Genomic DNA, 21,671 nt, shown 5'->3' on the forward strand with positions numbered 1-21,671 from the left:
AAAATTTGTTTTAGATATCTCTTCGTTATAAAAACAACCAGCTATTGGATCATCATTATAATCATGTAACTGATAAGTTGGTGGCATTGTTTTGTTTATTTTCGCTATTGTGAATATTTCTGTTGACCAGTTGGGTAAATACCCTTTTGTGAAAACTCCTTTGTGAGTGCTTATTCGTACTTTATCACCAACACGAAATTTTACTTTTCCATTGGTGATTGCCCGTTGCTTCAATGTCACTAGTGAAGAATTTTCGTCTGCCTGCAACGGCGTCATCCCGTGCGTTCTATGTCTTGTATTGTTATAATTATCAATCAGCATGGGTAAAATTGATATCCAATTATGTGAACCCAGAGCAGTAAACTCTCTATACATGTTTGTTTTTAAAGTTCGATTAAACCTTTCGACAAAACAGGCTTTCGTCGTAGAATATGTGCTATACTTTTTTTATATTATGCTTAGTATTTAACATGTCAAACTTTGAATTATAAAATTCTTTGCCATTATCTACCTGCAACAGTTTGGGCGACCTATCTACAAGTATTGTAGACATGGCTTTGGTCACTTCACACCCTGTTTTTGTTTTCAATGGTACGGCCCAGGCGAATTTCGTAAAACAATCAATCACACAGAGAATATAATTATATCCTTTGTTTTTCTTTGAAAGTGGAATCATCTCGACCAAGTCAGCCTGCCACAAATCGTTTTTTCCATACACATTTACTCTTCGCCTCGTATAATTTTTCCTAGCCGGTCTGTGAAGTTCGATAGCTATGTTGCGTTTATACATTTGGTATTTTCCTTGTTATACCAGATTCGTACAGTTCTTCAAAAATAGATAATATTTCGTTTGAAACCCCAGTGTTTCCAGCAGATTGAGAGGCTAAAAGAAGTCGCAACCTATCAACCAGCTCATTTGGGTCATTCCAATATACTAAATTATGTGTTTGTAATTTCACACCCATTCCCGATGGAAATAGCTTGCGAATAATTTGTGTATATTTTGTACCACCTTTCTTAATTTTTGCACCCTCCTGTGTCAAATGTGTTGAAGTTTGTATTAGTATTTCTTTATATGTATTTAAATCAATATCAGTATATTGCATTGGATATCTGAAACATAATAACTCAACAAGTCCAGGCGTTAGCTGATAAGACGTATCTTTGATAATTATTGCGTTGTTTTTGAATTTTACTTCTTCTTGACCTAACTTGCTTTTTCCATTAGAATATTTTTTGGGACCATATATTTTATCTTTTTCCTCTTCTTCTAATGTACGAAAAATTTCAGACTGGCTATCGGATGCTATATATGGGGTACCTTCAGCTATAATTTCATTATTAACGGCTTCGGAATTTTGTAATTTGTTCAACGGTTCGATTATTGGTTTAAATGATTGCGATACATAAGATTGAATATCAGCTTCACCTCTTTTCAATGCTTCAAATTTACGTTTAATGTTTTTCTTGGCAATAACTAATTCGTTCAACACTGCACTTCTGTCTCCCATGGTTGAGAATGAACTACATTGTTTTATACAACGTATACCATTGATGTTAGTCAATAAAGCATAAATCAAATTTGTCTTGCCGCATCCGGAAGGCCCGACAACTAAAGCACGACAAGTATTCGGTAAAAGCTTCCCATGCCTCGATTGGAGACTCGTAGGCGGGTCGACATTTTCCACTGTGAGTTTTATTTCTTGATCTACAAACTTCATTATAAATACTTGGGTAATCTCTGTAATCTAATCATTACACGATGTCACCCGTTCGATGAAACAACAAGAATAAAGGCGGAGGTATCGTGAACACTCTTATAAACAAATTACCATTTGAACTTCATTTACCGGGTAATTATAAACCATACAACACACATAACATTCAATATAATCGACTCATAATTTTAGGTTATCAGTACTGCGGCCCAGGTACAAAATTGAAAAAACGATTAGATCGCGGCGATAAAGGTATAAACCCCCTAGACTCGTTGTGTAAAGAACACGATATCGCTTATGATCACAGCAACTCTTTGACTGATCGTCAAAAAGCAGATTATATATTAGAAAACCAGGCTTGGAATAGATTCAAGTCAAAAGACTCTAATTTAAAAGAAAAGACAGCAGCGTGGTTGGTCACTACTGGCATGAAGGCAAAACGAAAAATGGGTGCTGGATGTGGATTCAACGCAGCAGTCAAGGCAGCTAAAAATGTATTTAAAAAAAATATGAAAGAAAAAAACATGATGAAATTAACAAAAAAATGTTTTGTGGCAGCTAAAAAAATATTTCTTAAAAACAGCAAGAAAGCTCGGGTACCTCGTGTTATACCTTTACCGAAAACTGGAGGAATGTTACCACTGATACCAATTTTTGCCGGTTTATCCGCACTCGGAGCGCTGACGGGGGGTATTGCTAACGTCGTAAAGACCGTTAGCGAATTCAATAGAAATGAACCTACACATTTGGGCAGAGGTTTATACCTCGCCCCTAATAAAGGTGGCTCGTATAAGATCGATAAAGGTAAAGGACTATATCTCTCTTCACAAGGAGGTAGTTCGTATAAAAGAAAGGGAGTCCATAAATCTGTGAAGAAAACCGTAAAAAGGAAAAAAACTAATTACTACGTTACCCAAAAGAGCTTTGTACGATTATGAAATTATAAAACACGCGCACATAATGAAAATACCTCATTTCATCGCAGTGTTTTCCAGAGATAGGTTACCTAAACGTGCTAAGCATATAGAATCGGCTGTAATCAATTTGGACGTTGAAAAAAGTACCGGAACTCGTATAAGAAAATCGGAAAACAAGTAGAATATTACGACAGTTTTGGAAATCTACCACCACCACTGGAACTACAATCGTACCTCAGCGGATGTAAAATACAATATAATTACACTAGGCATCAACTTTATAACACATATAATTGTGGTCATTTGTGTTTGAAATTTTTATCATGTACACGATAACATTAAACGGTAATTCCAGCGAAATGTCTTGTGATATTTTCCCGTCGTTAGAAGTACAAAATACCTCTCAGCTGTGTCTTTTAAGCCTGCAAACACATAATTCTATACCAAACGTAGAACCGGATTGCAATACAATAGGTTTTCACGATTCACTCGGAAAATGTGTGACTGTGACTATACCTACGGGATCGTACGAAATAATTAACTTGGAGTCGATGATTCAAAAACTATTACCGAATCATGTTACTTTGTTTCAACTCAAGGCCGATGGTAGCACATTGAAATGCTCCATGACGTGTAGTCATGATGTTGATTTCACTATTGAACATAATATATCGAAAATATTAGGGTTTGAGAATAAAGTTTATTCTGCCAAGACACTACACGAATCTGAATGGATAGTCAACATAATGAAAGTTAACTGTATAAAAATAGATTGCAATCTAATTTCTGGTTCATTCAGTAATGGCATACTGAGCCAGACTATATACGAGTTTTTCCCTTCTTCACCGCCTGGACATAAAATCATAGAAGACCCAAAACATCTAGTTTTCTACCGGCTTAATTCTTCGTCTATAAGTAAAGTGAATATAGTACTAAGAGATCAAGATAATAATTTGATCAATTTAAGAGGGGAGCCAATCACAGTTCGTATACAAATTAAACATTAAAATGGCTATTAAGTTCAACAGCTATATAAAAAGAAATGCTATCAAGAGTCGCTACAGTTCTACTAATAAGATTAATACGTCGAGACGTACGCCGATTGTAAAGAAACTAACAAAGAACAATCTATCATTTCTACGGTCTTTAAAAGTTCTATAATCATGGATGACATGTATTTGGACGTGACCGGCGGATATGAAGATGAATGCAAAATAACTCAAATGCAGTACCACTCTTTCCTCCCCTATTCTTCAACAGCTTTATCCAATAACGACGAAATTAGAATATCCATTCAAAATATGGACGCTTACACTCTCCCCTGCGAGAGCTATCTCTATATTGAAGGTAAATTAAATATACCGGCAGATATTGCATCACATGCGAACGAAATTAATGCGAACGAAATTAATTTTACAAATAATGGTTTGGCGTTTTTGTTTTCTGAAATCCGGTATGAAATTAACGGTGTTGAAATACAAAAATTAAAATCTCCTGGAATATCATCGAGTCTTAAAGGGTTTTGCTCACACACACCGAATGAATTGAACAGTCTAAAAAATGCTGCTTGGGACGTAGAAATGAATGCCAGTGAAAATAAAAATTTCACGTTAAATAACAAATTTGCTGGTTGTATCCCGCTCAAACACTTGTTTGGATTTTGTGAAGATTATAAAAAAATACTACTCAACTGCAACCAAAAAATAATTTTAAAAGATCGTCTACGGACTCTGATGCCGTTGTACGTTTCCGAGACCACTGCGAATGACAATAAAGAAAAGCTCAAAAAAGTAGTGATTGAGCTGAGTAAAATTATTTGTAAGATGCCGGTTATCAGGGTGAGTGACAGAGAAAAAATAAAACTATTAAAAGTATTAGACTCTCATAAACAACTTTCGTGTGCGTTCAGAAATTGGGACTTGTGCGACTTGTTCTCCCTCAGAACACTTCTCATTCATGGACGGTTAAATCGAGCAGTTTGCTCGAGAAACCCAGATTTGCATTAATTGGCTTTCAAACAGATCGAAAAAATAATTTATTTAATCCGTCTGGACGATTCGATCACTGTTACCTGAAAAACCTTAAAATACATCTAAATTCTGAAGTGTATCCATACGAAGATTTCCGTTCAGATTTCACAAACAACGTTACGGCCATTTTATATAAAGCATATACAGAATTCCAAAAATCATACTACGATCGAGAATATAGTGAGCCTCTACTGTCAAAAACCATTTTTGAACAATACGTACCAATCATAGTCGTAGATTTATCACGGCAAAACGACAACGTAAAATCGTCGACTGTTGATGATATCATCGACCAAAGCCACAATAAAAATGTAAGTATAAAATATTACATTTTTTTTTTTTCTTATTAATGTACCAAAGTCACAATAAAATATTACATAATTAATTATTTTCCAAAACTCAATCTACGGCTTGCTATTTCCCTTTCACGTGCTACGAATGCTCTTGTCTTAGGTCTGCTGACTTCAGGTAAAAAAAAAAAAAAAAAATGTTTTTGTTTAGTATAAAATAATATGCAAAAATATGTTTGTATTACCTCAATTTTTGCCGAATAAGATAACCAGCCTCTTGCTAATTGTTTGAGTGCTTTGATTTTCAAATCTGCTATTAAGCAAGTACCTGCGACTGGAATACATTCTTTCAGTTTCCTAACTTCGATGCGGTTCAAATAATCTTCAACATCGGTTATGGCTGTATCTTTAGATAACGGCATTTCCTTTCCGAGAAACATTGAAATCTTACATGCCTGATCCAATGCAGTGGGCCGTGTGTACATTGTTTTTATCTGAATAACTTCTTCAATTGTACCACTTAACTGTAAGATCCTTGCAACATTCCCTTTTGTCAACTGCACATTCTGGTCTTGAAGCAAACATTTGATTGACAGTATGTTGCATCCATTGTTTGGTTCTATTGACATCAATTTTTAAACTCATCTAACAGTAAGTGTGATAGCAGCAAAAAATTGGCGTTTTTAAGAACTACATTTAGAGATTCATATAAGCTCACACTAATTTTCACGCACTGAGAGTTACTTGAAATACATATGATACAATTAAACATAAAATCAGGATCTAACCCTATATTTATAAAAATATTGTCATCTACGAAAAAAGTTGAACAGTCGATAAGTTTACTAACCATTATGATTGACTATACGCACAAATTGTTAATAACTCGAAGAGGGGATTACGACTGACTTGTTCTATGCTCGTGTCACACGTTTTATGCAGTGCTGCCGTGTGGAGCGGAGATTAATCCCTACTCTATCATATATGGTGGGGATATGTATAACGAAATGAATAAGACACATGTTATGATATAAAGAATATTTATTATCATCATTAATAAGATATTATTAATTATAAAATTATTTTCGTATTCCTCTGAGTTGATTGAGACTCTTCGTCTGTTTAGTCAAACAAAGATGGTGGGGATGGTGAAAATCTGTTAAAGTAAGTCGGACCATCGTTCTCGTCAACAGTCTGTAATAAAAATTTATCAATATCCGTTTATCATGTAAATAATGTGTGTATTACCATAGGTTTGATTTTCCGAATTGGTGCCCTCGTTGGTAAACTCGAACGTGTTGAAAAGTATTCTCGAAACCCCCTTTCCTCGTCAGCACCCTAAAAATAAAATAACGGTTAACTCGAAAAATATATTTATTTTTTATTTTTAAATTACCCGTGACTGTGATAAATCGTTTTCATCATGTATAATCGACGGTGACAAAATTGAGTATCTTGGTGGTGATATGTCAACGTTAAAAGCTTCCGTTTTATTCTGTAATAAAAATAAGTAATCATGATACAAACATTTTAACTATCGAAATATTTAAATAAATTTTCATACATTTATAGAGTTATTCAGCTTTTCCATCCATTTCATTGCCAGCTGTTCAGTTGCGAGTAATTTTATCTGATGTATGAAACTCTGTTTGTTTTTCGGTATATGGCTTGTGATTAATTCGGCATGAATTCCTTTTGTTATTGAAACTACTTCTTCAAGTTTCGCTGATTTATCAACATTAAAATCGGTTTTAAGGTAGTCGGTTATTTGATCGATTGGATTTAAAATAATAGGTCGTGTGATGGCGATTTTCATTGTTATGGTTTCAAGAATTGTGCTCTCTAAATCTTGAATTGTCATAAGATCTCTTCGATTTAATATAGTTCTACATCCGTCTATTTTTTTAGTCTCCATGACCAAAACATGCTCTCCCTTATATACCATACTCGTGAGCAATACAAATTCATCTTCCAAAAAAATTAATTAAAATTAATTTAACCTAACCCTCAAGAAGTCTGGAGAAATATATACATAGCGCGACGGTGTAATTATTTGCACGACGATATTGAACTCATCTTTTGAATCGAAACCAACGTTTAAAAATTTACGGTTTTCAAAATCGATTGTAAAATTAGTGCAATCGATAAGTTCAGTCGGAGATGTAGGCGCAACATATTTGTACAACAAATTCATTTCACTGATTGATCCACCCATAATAACACTGTTATAAAACTCGCGACTTGACACTGTTAAAACAAAACTAAGACTGAATGTTCATACAATGAATTATTAACTAATTGTTTCGAGTATGGTGAGGATAATAACTTGTTAAGAACCCCTGGTCATATTAGTTAGTATATAATATAGCTAGCGTATAATAATATTGTACAGCGGCGACTGTCTGGAAGGATTGCTGTGACAGCGATTCCAGGCAAGCGCTGGCTATAGGCACGGCTCGTATAGCAAGCCGTGGCAGTTGGATTTTAGAATAGTAAGACAGAACATTGTTATTCTCTTCAGAACATTTTATTGTCAGACCATTTTCTAACTCATTATATTAATTCCATAAATTTATTGTAAGTTTTCTTTTCAAATTAAAATATAGAAAGTAATAATTAGTTCGGAAGTGTTTGTTCTTTAATTGTGTGCGGACATCTCAGGATCGTCCGTAACAAACTTATAGTGGGGAAACGGTTCTGTAGTGGGAGACTATATCAAGTATACCTAATATGAGTGTTTTATATATGTATACCGAGGCAGTTCGAATCCCGGACGATCTAAATAAATTTTTGCATTATTTCCATATATCACACGTCACGTCCGACGGCGGCACCTATGGCTGGGCAGGGATCGGTGGGACGTGGTGGCGGGGCGGGGAGCGGTGTACCGACAGTGGCACCTATGGGTGGGCGGGAAGCGGTGGGATGTGGTGGCGGTGGTGGCGGTGGCTGTGGTTCCAGTAGTGGCATCTATGGCCGGTATAGTAGTATATATAATAAGTAGTAAATATAATGTCTTATAATGCACATGATAAAGTGTGTGTGTGTGTGTAACAATATAGGTATAAAGGTATTATAAGTCTGATGATTGATGAGTATGCGTATATAGATGTACATTACTAGAAAATATAACAGTTAGTACCCAAAGATCGGACTTGTAACCGCTGTGTTATATTCATGTAATATTAAATTACAGATAGTAAGTAGCTTAGGTGGAGTACGCCGAGAGTACCTACTCGTAAACTGTATAATATGAAGTTCGCGGTATTTTGTTCACAGTAAAGTGTTAAGTTATATCTGTTTAGGGTATAGAACTGCTCGCAGGAATGTGATAGCGTACCTATAATTAAATATACTTCACTTAAATGGCTAATAATATGCACATAATTGGTCTGGTGGACCAGTGGTATTATAGCAGATATAACCAACTTTGTGACGGGGAGAAACGAGGCTCTGGCCCCGGTGGCTGTGTCTCAAACCCTTATCCATCTTACGCGGGCGAACTCTCTCCTCGCCTTGTTGACACGGGCTCATCCCTCCAGCGAGTTTTTGTGCGCGGGCACCCGGGCGCCAATCACGCTACCCGCCGGCGGCTCTCTTTGCGAGATCGATCGTTGAGTCTCGAGTCCCGCGTCGGCGACCACCGGCATTTTAATTCCTGGCAAGTTTCTCCCCTTCTACTAAGGCGTTACTCCCACAGTCTCCACGAGGCCGTCCACATAGGCATGGGTGTGCGGCATGTCGGACGCGGGCGCGGGGCATGCCGGCGCGTGCGTGCGGCCTGCCGGGCACGAGTACCACTGCTAACCAGAACGCCGCTTGCCTTTCGGGCCGTGAGGCATTGTCGGTTTTCGCGGCGGGGCGTATTTCTGGTTCCCGTAGAATGGGATTTCGGAAGCCATTCTTCCCGGTACCCACAACGACCGTTTACCCGCTGGCATTATCGTCGGGGACGGAGTCTTGGTCCACCGTGGCGTAACCCTTATTGGAGCGGTGATGACCCCGAGCCGGTCTTCTCCGTGCACTAGGCGTCCTGAACGGTCTGGGTTCATTTTTGGTGGACTCTCGATCGGAGTCAGGCGAGTGATAGCCGACATGTAATCGGAGCTCCGCGCCTAGGATGGCGTGAGGTACCTTCGCGCGGTTACTTGATCCGACCCTTTCATCTCCACTCGCCCGATTTCCCCATCGGTGTGTCGCAGATCAACGGGCATTTCTTTTTCAGTTTGCCCTTGTTCCCACTCGGGTCTGGTTTTCTCGTGCGGATTTAGGGAGGGATTATCCCTCTTTTTCCCTCGATCCTGATTCCCAGGATTCCGTGTCGGAATCTTACTTTAACGCCGAAACACGCCTAACGAGCCAGCCCTTCTTCGGTACGCTTCTCAAGTGACTCTTGTGCGAATCTTTGAAACGCCCGGAACATGACCTCGGATCCGGTCATGTACTCTAAGCTGCACGGCCAGTCCGCACCGGTCGCTTGCACCGCAGCTATGAGTTGTTCTCTTTCTTGGTCAGCAAGTGGGCATTCAAACAGCAGATGCTCGGCGGTTCCTGCCGGGAACCCGCAACGGCAAGCTGCATCGCCAGTAAGGTTGAAACGGTGGAGTGAGTGATTGAAGTCCCCGTGCCCCGACAACAGCTGAGACGTGAAGTGATCTGGTATACACCACGCACGGCTCAACCGCTCCCGGACGTCCGGGAACCACCTCTCAGTCCACCTTCCCTTACTAGAGGCGACCCACTGTTGCTGCCAAAGGAGGATGGTTTCGGCGGTGTATTTCTCCGCTCTATTAGCTGCCTCGAGGGCCGTCATCGCGCCTCTCCTCACCGCGGCCCTGTCTCTTTCTATTTTAGCTAGTTTCTTTAGCTCGAGGTCCAGTGGGGGCACTCCCGCTAGGACCTGCAACGCCATCGTGGACGTCGTCTTATACGCTCCTGTTATCGCTAGCAGCGGTAGCCTCTGAGCCATGTTGGCCCTCGCTCGTCTGTGTCCTGAAGCCATGCACTTCTCCGCCCAAACTGATGCCGCGTATCCCATCTGGGGCACGAACACCGATTTGTAGATCCGTAGTGCCACGTTACTTTTAAGACCCCATCGGGTCTTGGCGACTCCATGCAGTCTGCTGAACAGGTTTTTCGTCATTTCAGCCTTCACCTAGCGGAGAAGTCCTGTTTTTGATCGAACGTGACCCCAAGGTATTTCGCCTTGGTGGTCGATCTTATTTTTGCTCCACCCAGTCGGAGTTCCAGCGGCTTCGAGAGCGAGTTTTTAAGCCATAGCGTCTGATACTTGGCCGCGGAGAAGGTGAGCTTTCGCTGCTCCGCCCATTGCGACGCTCTCTCGAGTAGCGCGTGTGTTCTACTGGTGACTTCCGGACGGTGTTTACCAGAGACTAGAATCGCGATGTCGTCTGCATACGCGACAATTTCTGTTCCCTCGGGCAGTTCCTGCGTTAGCAGCGGGTTCATCGCGTATCGCCACAGGTCCGGGCCGTAGCTTGAACCCTGCGGCGTGCCCTTAGTCAGGGTCCTTGTTATGTCAACGCCGCCGATCCTCATGCTGGCCCGACGGCCGTCAAGATAACTCTTTGTCAGTTCGATGAGCCCGCTACTGCAGCCTGCCTGTTGCATATCTAATATAAGCTGGGGCCACCTGAGGCAATCAAACGCGCCCGAAATGTCCAGGAATACGGCATGCACATATTTCTCTGCCCTGTTTTCGGTCCAGCTGAGAACGTGATTGATCGCGTCGATCGTGGAGAGGCCTTTCGTGAACCCGAATTCTCTTTTCGACATACGGGGATCCGTATCTTTACGGATTCTCTCTACTATTATGTGCTCAAGCGCTTTCGAGATCACCGGTAGTAGGCTAATAGGTCGGTACGACTTTGGCTCCGCTGGGTCCTTACCCGGGGCCTTCCTGAACACTACTAGGCGTGCAATCTTCCACAATTTCGGGAAGCGCTTTGTCATAAGGCAGCAATTGAAGGTCCACGTAATGTCCTTGCCTATCACCGGCCACGCCTGTCTCAGTATTTTTGCCGTTATGCCGTCCATGCCCGGCGCCTTATTCGGAAACATTCTCCATATGGCTCTTTTGACATCTTCCATATCGCAAGTGTCAATCGGTCCCGACTCTACCTGTTCCGGTCGAAATGTTCCCAGGCCGACCCCCGTCTTCTCCCGCGTTTCTCTTTGTACCAGGTTTTCGCCGATTTCCGTATCACCTGGCACCAGGGCATCAATGAGTACATCGCCTGTCTCCTCAAGAGTTTGCGTGTACGATCCGTCCAGCTTACGGATCGAGGCCGGAAGGTCTTCCGAAGGCTTAGTTCCTCCGGTCTTTAGCCATTTGAAGACGTGTCCCCACGGGTCGCTATTCCCCGTGTCCGTGACGAATTTTCGCCAAGCGCTTCTTCTCGCTCTGAAGCAGTGCTTCTTGAACGCGCGCTTTCGTCTTTTGTAGACCGTAAGGATAGCCAGTCTTCTGAATGCAGTTTTTGAATTCCTTAGCTTTACCTTCCAGCGGCTTAGTGCGCTTAATTCGCTTTCCAGCCCTTCATTCCACCACGGGGGGGGAAGGGGGGGTCTCCGTCTGGCCCGAGTCCTCTTGATCATATTGAACTCACAGGCCATCTCCAGCACTTCTGCGAGTGCTGCCGTGCAGGTGTCAACGTCTGGCGACTCGAGACTTCGCGATTTCGCGTCTCTGCTTTCCCTCAGGGTCTTCCGGAACTTTGTCCAGTCCGTCTTTGCCCAGTTATATTTCTTTGCCATATCCTGGCTCTCGACGCGCACGTCTGCCCTCGTTATTATGTTAAAGCTGATCAACGAGTGATCGCTCGACGTAAGGTCGTGGGTGACCGACCAGTCCGCAACCCTGACGTTGTTCCGCGTCAGTGTCACGTCCAGGCAAGCCGACCCCCTGTTCCTAAACGTTGGAGGGTGCCCCGCCTAGTTATGCACTGAGAGATCCTTCCGACCAATCAAGTCCACGACCATGTCTCCGCGGACGTCCGAGACCGTGTCGTGCCACACCGATGACCGTGCATTTACGTCCGCGCAGATCAATACGGCACCACTGACTTTATCTAGAATGGTGCCTAGTTCGTCTACGTATGTCCGGGTTGGCTCACTGTGCTGAAAGTAAGCTGAGATCAACGTTAAGGTAATATCTCCATAGCTCAGCACGGCCACGGCAAAGTGGCTGGAATCAAATTGTCTAAGAGTCAGGAGTCCTACGGCAGGGTTCGCGATAACGATCGAAGCCTTAGGCGTGCGGCCGTTCGCTATCACCCTAAAGGGGCGCCTATCCAGTAGGTAGATCCCTCTGCCGTCGGTCGCAGGCTCCTGTATCAGGCAGACATCTATTTCGTTCCTGACTAATAGTCTCTCAATTTCATGCATGACAGCTTTGCTTCTGGCAGCATTTATTTGATATACTTTAATTAGCGTCTCTGGTACTTGACCGACCGTGCTATCAAGTCTACTGACGTCAGATGCGGCGCTTACATCTGAGTCAGCCGTTCCTTTATTATTAAAGTCACCCTCGATTTGAGCTAGCTCCTCAGCATTATTAGCTAGAGTGGTTTCCGCGTCCGCCAAACCACCTGACTCGGTTGGTATGTCTCCGGGTGCCACATCCCCGGGATCGACGGTCGTTTTTGGGCATTTTGCCCGTTTCCTAAACCTGAGTACTTTCCGTCTCACTCCCTTCCGGGAGCAAGCCGGTGCCCGCACTGGGTCGCAGCTAACAGCTGCGGCCGCAGCCCGGCTTAAGCGGCTTTCTGTCGACGGGTCGCTCAGCACCGTCCCAAGACCTAAATCTTTGACACGTGGATGGTGGGACCCCGCAATCCGATCCCCACCTTCCGTACCGCAGTTCGGCATACACGGAGTAGTTGCGCTTTTGGCTTGCTTTTCCATGTGTTTGTGGGATTTAGGGTCTTTTTAAGACTGGAGTCGACCACTCTTCAGAATTCTCCCCATATCACCGGGGGAGTCAGTTCGGAGATGCGCCCTCCGCTGGCGTTGATAGATTGGTGCGGGGTCCTGAGACCCGAGAAGGCCGCAATCAGCCCTCCCAGTTCCGTTTCCATCCGGAACTCGCATGACTGTGTTCTCAATCCCACGATCGGTTTCGCCCATCATCAGTACCGGTACAACCGAAGCTGGGCTTATTCGGACGGGCGACCAAGGGTACGGCCTTATGCGATCGCCCGTCCGTCTCCTTTCCTTACGAAGAGTTTGCGGGACCTGGTCTATCCCAAGCGCCCTGACTCTTCGCCACTCGGAGATTTAAGTGGTGCATAAGCCTTCAGGTTTAGCGGAGACGTGTTACGCCCTACATCACCTACCTTAGTTTTTATGCAATTTCGGTCCATAGACCAGAAGCTAGGGTCAAGCTTCGTTAAGTCTTCCACGTTACTCGCCTCGTTCCGCGGGGGGATTGACCAGCTAGTCGCAGGCGATGTGATCCGTCCCGACGCGTCCGGTTTGCTTATAATGTTAAGACTTCCCTCGTCGCTTCCGCGGGCTCTCACGCGAGCGAAAAGGGCGCGCGCATGAGGGCCCCCAAGGACGCTGATCCCGAGGGCGCTTCACATAACTCAAGCGCAACAATTTGTTTCGCGTTAACTCGCGTCAACGGGTGTCTCGCTGGTTAGGCGCGGGAGCACGGTCTCAGCTATCCGACAGGTCCCTCACCGCCCGCGGCCTCATAGCCGCCCGAGCACCCTGGTCATGTCAAGGTCTTTGCAGTGTTTACGAGTCCCCGGGAGGGAGCCCGCGCCCCGAGCGGCATGCCAACAGTTTCTTTAGCCAGCCCACCGCCGACCACCGACCGACACGCCAGTCCACCCCGGTCCCTCATCAGCACCGCTAAGATGCAGGCCTGCCCAGCGGCCTAGGATGTGGTCCCGCGTCGCCGACCGCTAGCACGGTTTAAGTCTTATAGCCATGCAAATTGTGTTCATGCACTCAATACGGTCAATCCAAGGCCCGCACCCATCCCCCGAGGCGCGCCGCCCGCCCGCCGACCTTAATCGGCAGCCGTAGCGCGCCCCAGGAGGACGTGGCACGCTCTCTCAGCGCCGAAATCCCGCCGGTAGTAGAGATATTCCACACTGGTACGGCCTGTGTCTCGGCCATCTCCGTGCACCCTAGTCCCAGCTGGGGTTCTCGGTCAGGCTTAGCCGAGTTTGGTTAAGCCCATTCTCGACACAGTCCTCATCCGAGCCAGTTCACAACTCCAGTCTCGGTAAGCTGTAATCGATCTAGTGCAACCTCTGCCCCTTTCGATCGTCAATCATTAGCCGACGCATCGCGCCTAGTCAGCGAGCCGGCGCCGATATACCGGCTCCACCGCTACCCGCGAGGTGACCGTCTAACTCGTGCCATCGGTGTGTCACCGCAGGTCTGTCGCACCATCCTCGTTCGAACATCAGGCATGTGATTCCACGATCATAGCCACCGAATAATCAGATAAGGACATTGAGCTATCATTGTCGGATTTCTTACGCGGCACCAGAGACGACGCTAATGCGCCGTAACTGGGGACCAAGGTCTCCGGATCGATGCCATCTGCTCGCTAGTCCGACGTGACCACCCACTATCACGTCTATGCGGTATGTCCCCTGGGGGCTTTTACGAATATGCACGATATTTAATAACATCGAGGCGCGTCAGACCCGCCCGGACGCCCGGGGCCCTACTTGACCATCGGAAGGGTCACCCTGGGGGAAGCGGGTCGAGCCACCCGGGACGAGCGCTCCAGCGACCACCGGAGGTCCACCACGACCGGCCCACGCCTTCCCCCGGTGAACTCACTCGGTTGGCACCCGCCCGCACTTAATCCGTCGGCCTGCTTTAGGATCGACGTTCTTTCCACGAGGAAGTATATCAGGCCGCCCGCGACGAGCGCCCCGGCCACAGCCGGAGGCCCGCCGCGGCCTACCATCAACTTCCCCCGGTGAACTCTCTCGTTTATCCGCATTGCTATCCGCATTGCTATTTCGCCGTGCGATACGTTCGTGCGTGGCGGGATGTCCGAAAAATTTTTAAAAGGAAAAACCCGCCCAGCTGGCCGGGTAGTTCGCTCCCGCCGAATGGCAGTTAGATGTGAGCTGCTTTCGCCACGGGCAAGGGATTTGCCCGTGTTGCCATCTAAAACCGCGGGGAGGTACGCTCGTGTACCGACCGGGCATTCCACACCCGGCCGGCCGAAACCCAGCAGCGAACAGGAGACCAAAGTTAATCGGGGCCCGTTCACTTGGCTGTGGTTTCGCTAGATTGGTATTATAGCAGTCGTCTGTGAGGCAAGAGATTCGAGGTCGAGTCCTGGACAATCGAAATAAATTTTGCATTATTTCCACTGATAATAATATTATACGTCACAACGGCGGCGGCGTCGAGTAGTTGGATGTTGTGGTGGGGCGGAGAGTGGTGTACCGGTTGCGGCACCTATGACCGGGCGGGTGGTGGTGGTGGTGGAACGGCGGCACCTATGGCCGGGCGGTGAGTAGGAGACTTGGTGGTGGTGGTGGAGGTGGTGATATGGTGGTGTGGTGGTGGTGGGACGGCGGCACCTATGGGCGAGCGATGTGTAGGAGAGGTGGTGGTGGTGGTGGTGGTGGCGTATGATGAGGATGAGGATGATGATGAGGAGGAGGAGGATGAGGATCTTGTGATTGAATCCTCTATTTTATACTACTCAAGTGAATTAATTTAAATTTTTTTAATTAATTTTCAAGGTTTTCGGGAGAATATAAATTTCGAAACATAAAAATTAGGGTAGAAAAATAATTTGAACTTTATTTGAAATAAAGTTCATAGTTATAACATATTCATACTTATATGTCTACTATCAGGCTATGCATAGAATTAAAAATTATAAACACGTAGGTAGTTTAAGGTTAATATTTAATTATGATAGATTATAACTAACAGCTCTTTTTTTAGAAACTCGGTAAATTGAATGTAGATATTTAAAAAATTAAATCACAATTATTATTAAAATCATGTTAAATATTATATAAACATAAGATTAAACTTTAAACATAATATTATATAAGATGCATATTTAAAAATGTGTAAAATTAAATAATTATTAAAAATTAAATCAACTTACCTTCTTCTATAATCGACAGAGCACATCCGATAATAATTAATAAGTGTATAATATATTTAATATTTATAAAATATTCATTAAATGTCACGATTAAAGTGAAAAATCAAGTGATTTATTAGAAATGTTTGCAATGAATTTTAATGTTTTTCAGTAGAATATAAATTTCGAAACAAAGAAATTAGGGTAGAAAAATCGTTTGAACTTTATTAAAAATAGAGTTTTTAGTTATAACATAATCATACATATTATATGTCTACTATCAGGCCATGCATACAATTAAACATTGTAAATACGTAGTTAGGGTTAATATTTAATTATAATAGATAACTATAACAATAACAGCTTTTTTTTTTTTTTAAAAATCAGAAATTTGAATGCAGATAGCTAAAAAATAAAATTACACTGCTTATCTAAATTATGTTGAATATTATATAAACATAAGATTAAACTTAAAACATAATTTAGATGCAAATTATAAATCGTGTAAAATTAAATAATTAAATCAACTTACGTTGCCCTATTGAAGACAGAGAATACCCGGTAATAATTAATTAATAATTAGTGTATAATATATTTTTTATTTATAAAATATTCATAAAATGTTATAATTAAGGTGGAAAATCAAATGATTTATTTGAAATTTTTGTAATGAATTTTCAAGTTTTTCTGTAGAATATGAATTTCAAAACAATTATGTACTATAGTACCTAATACAGGTAAAAAATCATTTGAACTATATTTGATATAGAGTTTTTAGTTATAAAATATTCATACTTATATGTCTACTATCAGGCCATGCATACAATTAAACATTATAAATACGTAGTTTAAGGTTAATATTTAATTATAATAGATTAAAACTACATTTTTTTTTTTTAAATAGGAAAATTGAATAAAATGATTTAAAAATAAAATCAAACTTCTCATCTAAATTATGTTGAATATTATATAAACATAAAATTAAACTTTAAATAAATTTAAGATGCATATTATAAATTGTGTAAAATTAAATAATTATTTAAAATTAAATCATCTTACATTTCTCTATTATAGACAGAGAATACCCGATAATTATTATTAAGTGTATAATAAATATTATATTTATAAAATATTCATTTAATGACATGATTAATGTGAAAAAGCAAATGATTTATTTGGAATGTTTGCAATGAATATTGAAGTTTTTAGGCAGAATATAAAGTTCGAAACATAGTAATTAAGGTAAAAAATCATTTGACCTTAATTTGAAATAGAATTCTTAGTTATAACATATTCATTCTTATATGTCTTCTATCAGGCCATGCATAGAATTAAACATTATAATCACGTAATTTAAGGTTAATATTGAATTATAATAGATTATAACTAACGGCTTTTTGTTTTTTAGTATCTCAGAAAATTGAATGCAGATATTTAAAAAAAATATCACACTACTTATTAAAATCATGTTGGGTATTGTACGCGCAACCAACCTCCTCTCTATAACGTATATGGTGCACGCACTTACGCTGAGTATATACTATGTTCAATTAAACTTATAAGAAAAGATAATAATATAAGGATAATATAAAATTATAAAACTGTTTCTCTAATTATTCATGAAGATTCTCTATTGCAATGTGTATATAATTACAATGTGCATAATAATGTATAATAATGTGTATTAAATATAATGTATAATAAGGTGTAATAAATATAATAATAATAATAATGTGTTTTAAATGTAATAATAATAATGTGGATTAAATATAATAATATGCAGCTCGTCAGCTGATTACCTGTGGGCTGGTGTCCGTTAGCGGCTTTGAACCAGAACGCAACCGTCTTGGGATGCACACATTTTCGCAATAAAAATACAATAATATAATTATAAAATATGTGACAGTCCCAACAACGAGCGACTAACTAGTCACCAGCTCAGACGTAGGTACAACAGGTATTCACTGACATATAATTCACCACAATAAATAACAGTTGCTTCTATAAGTATGTCGCTGTCGGCACTGAATGGGGAAAAATTATATGGTATAAATCTAGTTTAGCGCCCACACGAATTTTTAATTTTTTTTTTTTCGAAACCTAGGTAAATCAACGTTTTAAAAACGATGGTGCAAAAATAATTTGGCGGAAATCAATAGATTTTGAGATACAGCATTTTCAAATTTGAGTTTTTCGGCAATTTGCTTAAATAAGTAATTTGAACACGATTTTGATCATTGCCGTGCGGCGCAGTGGTCTGAACAGACTGTGTGACGCGTAGTGTTCAAATTCCATTTTTTTAACATTGTCACCTACCTACCTGGGGTGGTGTTGCATAGCAAATCGAGGGATATTTTCGTTTTTAATTGTCCGAGTGAATATAGGTGACTCGGTGCTATAAAAATGCAATAATACATTCGATGTTCGTTATCGGACGTGCAAATGTTCGTATGCGGATAGATTGTATATGATTTGTAACGAATATACTTACGACGCGACGCCTAATGTTACGAGTTACAACCAATATAATATGACTTATCACCTATAAACTATGATGCCATAGACTCTATGGTATACAAATATCTTATATGATAAATTCTATAAATACTTTAAATACTATGATAAATATGTTTTGCGTGGGTAAATTTTTCTTGGAGTAAAATCCTTACGAGATATTTATCCATGATTTCCCTACGTTCATATCGGCGACATATAGAACAGTATAGAAGCGACACTCTGCTTGGTGGTCGATCTCTGGTTGTTTAGTGTTGAAATTGTAAATGATTACCTGGTGGTTTAGAAGTGTTGTTAAGAACGATTTTTTTTTTTACGATAACGGTTTGTTGTTTGTTTAAGTTTTAATCCTATAAGTCATAACGTTATAACCTAACCTTAACTGCTTGCGGTTATCTAACAACAACTATGAAATAACAACTGTTTTGCATTACACGTTCAATAATTATTTTAATTTCAATTATTGTTAGTAATTATAATTTTAAATTATAATATAATTTATTATCATTTCTGTGATATCATAATGGTTTCAATTATCAACTATCAATTATTGAAATATATGATATGAGCCATCAGCTGATTCTCAAAAATAACAAAATGGCAATGCTCAGGAGTTCAAGGACATGTCCCCACTTTTTTCAAATAACATTAGGAATGGTGAGAGTTTCATACCTCTGCTATATATTATCAATGCGCAGTCCATCTGTTAATAGGTCTATGGTCATATCATTTATTTTTCTGTGCTCATTATTAATTCCGCAACCTTGATCGTATATTGTGATAATCCCCGCCGCCGTACACTTATATCAGGCTCTGGACACTTTTAAATGTTATCAATAATAATCGGCCATCTTTTTGGAGGAAGATAATATCAATATTATTTTGTGATAATATTGTTTTGACATTTACTAGTTGTTTACATTGTGTTGTAACGGTTAACCTTTCGAGTTTTCAGTTTAAGTTTAAAATTTTTAAAACCTATTAATTTATTCTGTGGTTCTATAAACTGTATTGGCTATAAGTGTGCTGGTATTTATTGTAAAAAATTGCAGAAATGCCAAATCAATAACTAAGGAAAAAAATTGCAACCTTTTTAGAATACCCAAAAATTTGGATCGGTAAGTAATTTATCAAAACAATATTATGATTATATTAGTTCATTTTTAACGAACATAAAATAATTTACAGGTCTAAAGAATTGTTAATTAAATGTGGTAGAGCAGAACTTTGTTCAAAATCTGTTGACAACCTCGACAACAATTATAGAGTGTGTATGAACCATTTTAAAGAAAATATGTTTTCAAATACAGAGAAAACTCGATTGTTGATTAGTGCTGTGCCTACTGAATTTGGTAATTATGAATATAAAATGTTGATTTATAAACCTACTCATAATCTATGATCTAGATATATATTAGTTATACTTTATTAAAATGTTATAATATTTGCTTATATTTTATTTTCTTAATTTCAGTCATGGATTCAACTATTATAACCACATCTAACTGTGTTTCTACAATGGTTGATGAACAAATAAATTTGAGTTTACCTTCTACGTGTAAGTTCATATTTATATTTTTTTCTATTTACTAAATTTACATATAAGTTCTAATTCAACATTAAAAACCTGTTTATGCAGCAATGTCATCATCTACTACAACTTCTGATGAACTTAGTAAACCAAATTCACCTGCAGCATAAACACAAACAACAAAAAAGCTCACTTTAAACACTCCAATAAAATTAAAACTAAAATGTAAAGTAAATGAACTCAGTAATATATGTGTTATCTTGGAAAAACAGGTTGAAACTTTAACAAACCAAATTAATGAAACATTATCATCAGTAAATCATTTTTATGACGTTTGTGATGTACATTTACCACCTAATTTATCTTTAGTTGTAAAAAGTTTGTTAAAATGGCCACTAGAAAATCTCAAGGTTTTCGTTACTCAAAGGAACTCAAACAATTAGCTCTCACAATTTTTTTTTTTTGGACCTCGTGCCTATCAGTTTTTAAAAAATATTTTAAAAATTATTTTATTTTAAAATATAATAAATATATAATAATATATAATTAATATATTTAAATATAAATATATATATATATTTATATTATTTTAAAATTATTTTGCTCGAGAACATTGCGTAGGGTTACTAAAAAATAGATATAGTACCTTGGTTAAATGATGTAATTTTTGAATCGTTGAATTTTAAATTAAATAAAATGAAAGATGATGCAAAAGACTGTGTTCTGTGCATTGATGAAATGGCGATTAAACCTCATATTTTTTATAATTTGTCAAAAGATTACATTGTAGGATTTAATAGTTCTTTTGACCAGAAAACATTATGAACCTGCAAACTATGTATTATGTTTTATGCTAAGAATCTTAAACTATGGTTGGAAACAACCGGTTGCTTATTTTTTTATTAATAATAGTTGCACTAGTATTCATTTGAAAAACACAATATTTGCTGTAATTTCTAAAATACAGAGTATTTCTTTAAATATAAAGGTTTTAACAACTGATCAAGGATCAAATTTTGTTGGATTTGCAAACAAAATGAATGTTTCTCCTCAACGTCCCTATTTTTTTGTAAAAAAAAAAAAAATATTTTATGTTTATGATGTCCCTCACTTGTTAAAATCTACTAGAAATAACTTTTTAAGTACCATTTAACGTTTTTTAATGGCATCACAGATAAAAATCATTTTATTAATTTTTATAAATCTGATCAAAGACTTAATCGCCTTGCACCAAAATTAACAGATGCACACATAAATCCAAGTCCTTTTCAAAAAATGAAAGTGGGGTATGCTAGTCAAACTTTTAGTGCAACTGTAGCAGCCGGTATGCGCACTTGTATTAAAGGCGGTGTATTGTCACCTGCTGCTGAAACTACTGTCATGTTTATAGATTATATGGACAAATTATTTGACCTATTAAATTCAAAGCCTAAAGTAAGAAGTAAAGAATTCAATCAACCTTTTAAAAATACTTTAACTCAAAGACAACACTTATTATACATGTTAGATGTTTTTAAATGTATGCGTGTCTTGGAAACCAAAATTGTAAATGGTGAATTAGTGA

General features: G+C 39.8%; 3 protein-coding genes and 1 pseudogene across 3 annotated transcripts; 2 read left to right on the forward strand and 2 right to left on the reverse strand.

Moving 5' to 3' along the window:
• The first annotated feature begins 3,798 nt into the window (after positions 1-3,798).
• On the forward strand, positions 3,799-5,034 carry LOC149056512 (uncharacterized). Its single transcript, XM_089222226.1, has 4 exons — positions 3,799-4,297; positions 4,352-4,473; positions 4,545-4,976; positions 5,026-5,034. The coding sequence occupies exons 1-4, from the start codon at positions 3,799-3,801 to the stop codon at positions 5,032-5,034; spliced, it is 1,062 nt and encodes a 353-aa protein (XP_089078352.1).
• A 16-nt stretch (positions 5,035-5,050) lies between these two features.
• On the reverse strand, positions 5,051-5,808 carry LOC149056513 (uncharacterized; annotated as a pseudogene).
• A 240-nt stretch (positions 5,809-6,048) lies between these two features.
• Positions 6,049-6,856, reverse strand: LOC149056514 (uncharacterized). Its single transcript, XM_089223926.1, has 4 exons — positions 6,520-6,856; positions 6,352-6,450; positions 6,204-6,293; positions 6,049-6,149 (listed from the first exon to the last, which is right to left on the reverse strand). Exons 1-4 carry the CDS (start codon positions 6,814-6,816, stop codon positions 6,078-6,080), a joined length of 558 nt encoding a protein of 185 aa, XP_089080052.1. The 5' UTR covers positions 6,817-6,856; the 3' UTR covers positions 6,049-6,077.
• Positions 6,857-14,998: 8,142 nt separating this feature from the next.
• On the forward strand, positions 14,999-20,500 carry LOC149056515 (52 kDa repressor of the inhibitor of the protein kinase-like). Its single transcript, XM_089222229.1, has 5 exons — positions 14,999-15,135; positions 19,629-19,694; positions 19,765-19,928; positions 20,051-20,134; positions 20,216-20,500. The coding sequence occupies exons 1-5, from the start codon at positions 14,999-15,001 to the stop codon at positions 20,275-20,277; spliced, it is 513 nt and encodes a 170-aa protein (XP_089078355.1). The 3' UTR covers positions 20,278-20,500.
• Positions 20,501-21,671: the final 1,171 nt, after the last annotated feature.

Source organism: Diuraphis noxia, unplaced genomic scaffold, assembly GCF_037042655.1.
Source record: "Diuraphis noxia isolate RWA-SAM2 unplaced genomic scaffold, SU_Dnox_SAM2 contig0003, whole genome shotgun sequence".
Classification (NCBI taxonomy): Eukaryota; Metazoa; Arthropoda; class Insecta; order Hemiptera; family Aphididae; genus Diuraphis; species Diuraphis noxia.

Excerpts from the sequence above, each read along its gene's own strand:
- LOC149056512 (XM_089222226.1), top strand. The coding sequence starts at position 3,799 with ATGGATGACATGTATTTGGACGTGACCGGCGGATATGAAGATGAATGC. Across the intron at positions 4,298-4,351 it reads CAAACACTTGTTTGGATTTT|ATCGTCTACGGACTCTGATG; the intron begins GTGAAGATTATA and ends TAATTTTAAAAG. Across the intron at positions 4,474-4,544 it reads GTAAGATGCCGGTTATCAGG|AAATTGGGACTTGTGCGACT; the intron begins GTGAGTGACAGA and ends GTGTGCGTTCAG.
- LOC149056514 (XM_089223926.1), bottom strand. The coding sequence starts at position 6,816 with ATGACAATTCAAGATTTAGAGAGCACAATTCTTGAAACCATAACAATG. Across the intron at positions 6,294-6,351 it reads ACGATTTATCACAGTCACGG|GGTGCTGACGAGGAAAGGGG; the intron begins GTAATTTAAAAA and ends TTTTATTTTTAG. Across the intron at positions 6,150-6,203 it reads TTCGGAAAATCAAACCTATG|ACTGTTGACGAGAACGATGG; the intron begins GTAATACACACA and ends TTTTTATTACAG.
- LOC149056515 (XM_089222229.1), top strand. The coding sequence starts at position 14,999 with ATGTCCGAAAAATTTTTAAAAGGAAAAACCCGCCCAGCTGGCCGGGTA. Across the intron at positions 15,136-19,628 it reads CCATCTAAAACCGCGGGGAG|AAATGCCAAATCAATAACTA; the intron begins GTACGCTCGTGT and ends AAAAAATTGCAG. Across the intron at positions 19,695-19,764 it reads ATACCCAAAAATTTGGATCG|GTCTAAAGAATTGTTAATTA; the intron begins GTAAGTAATTTA and ends AATAATTTACAG.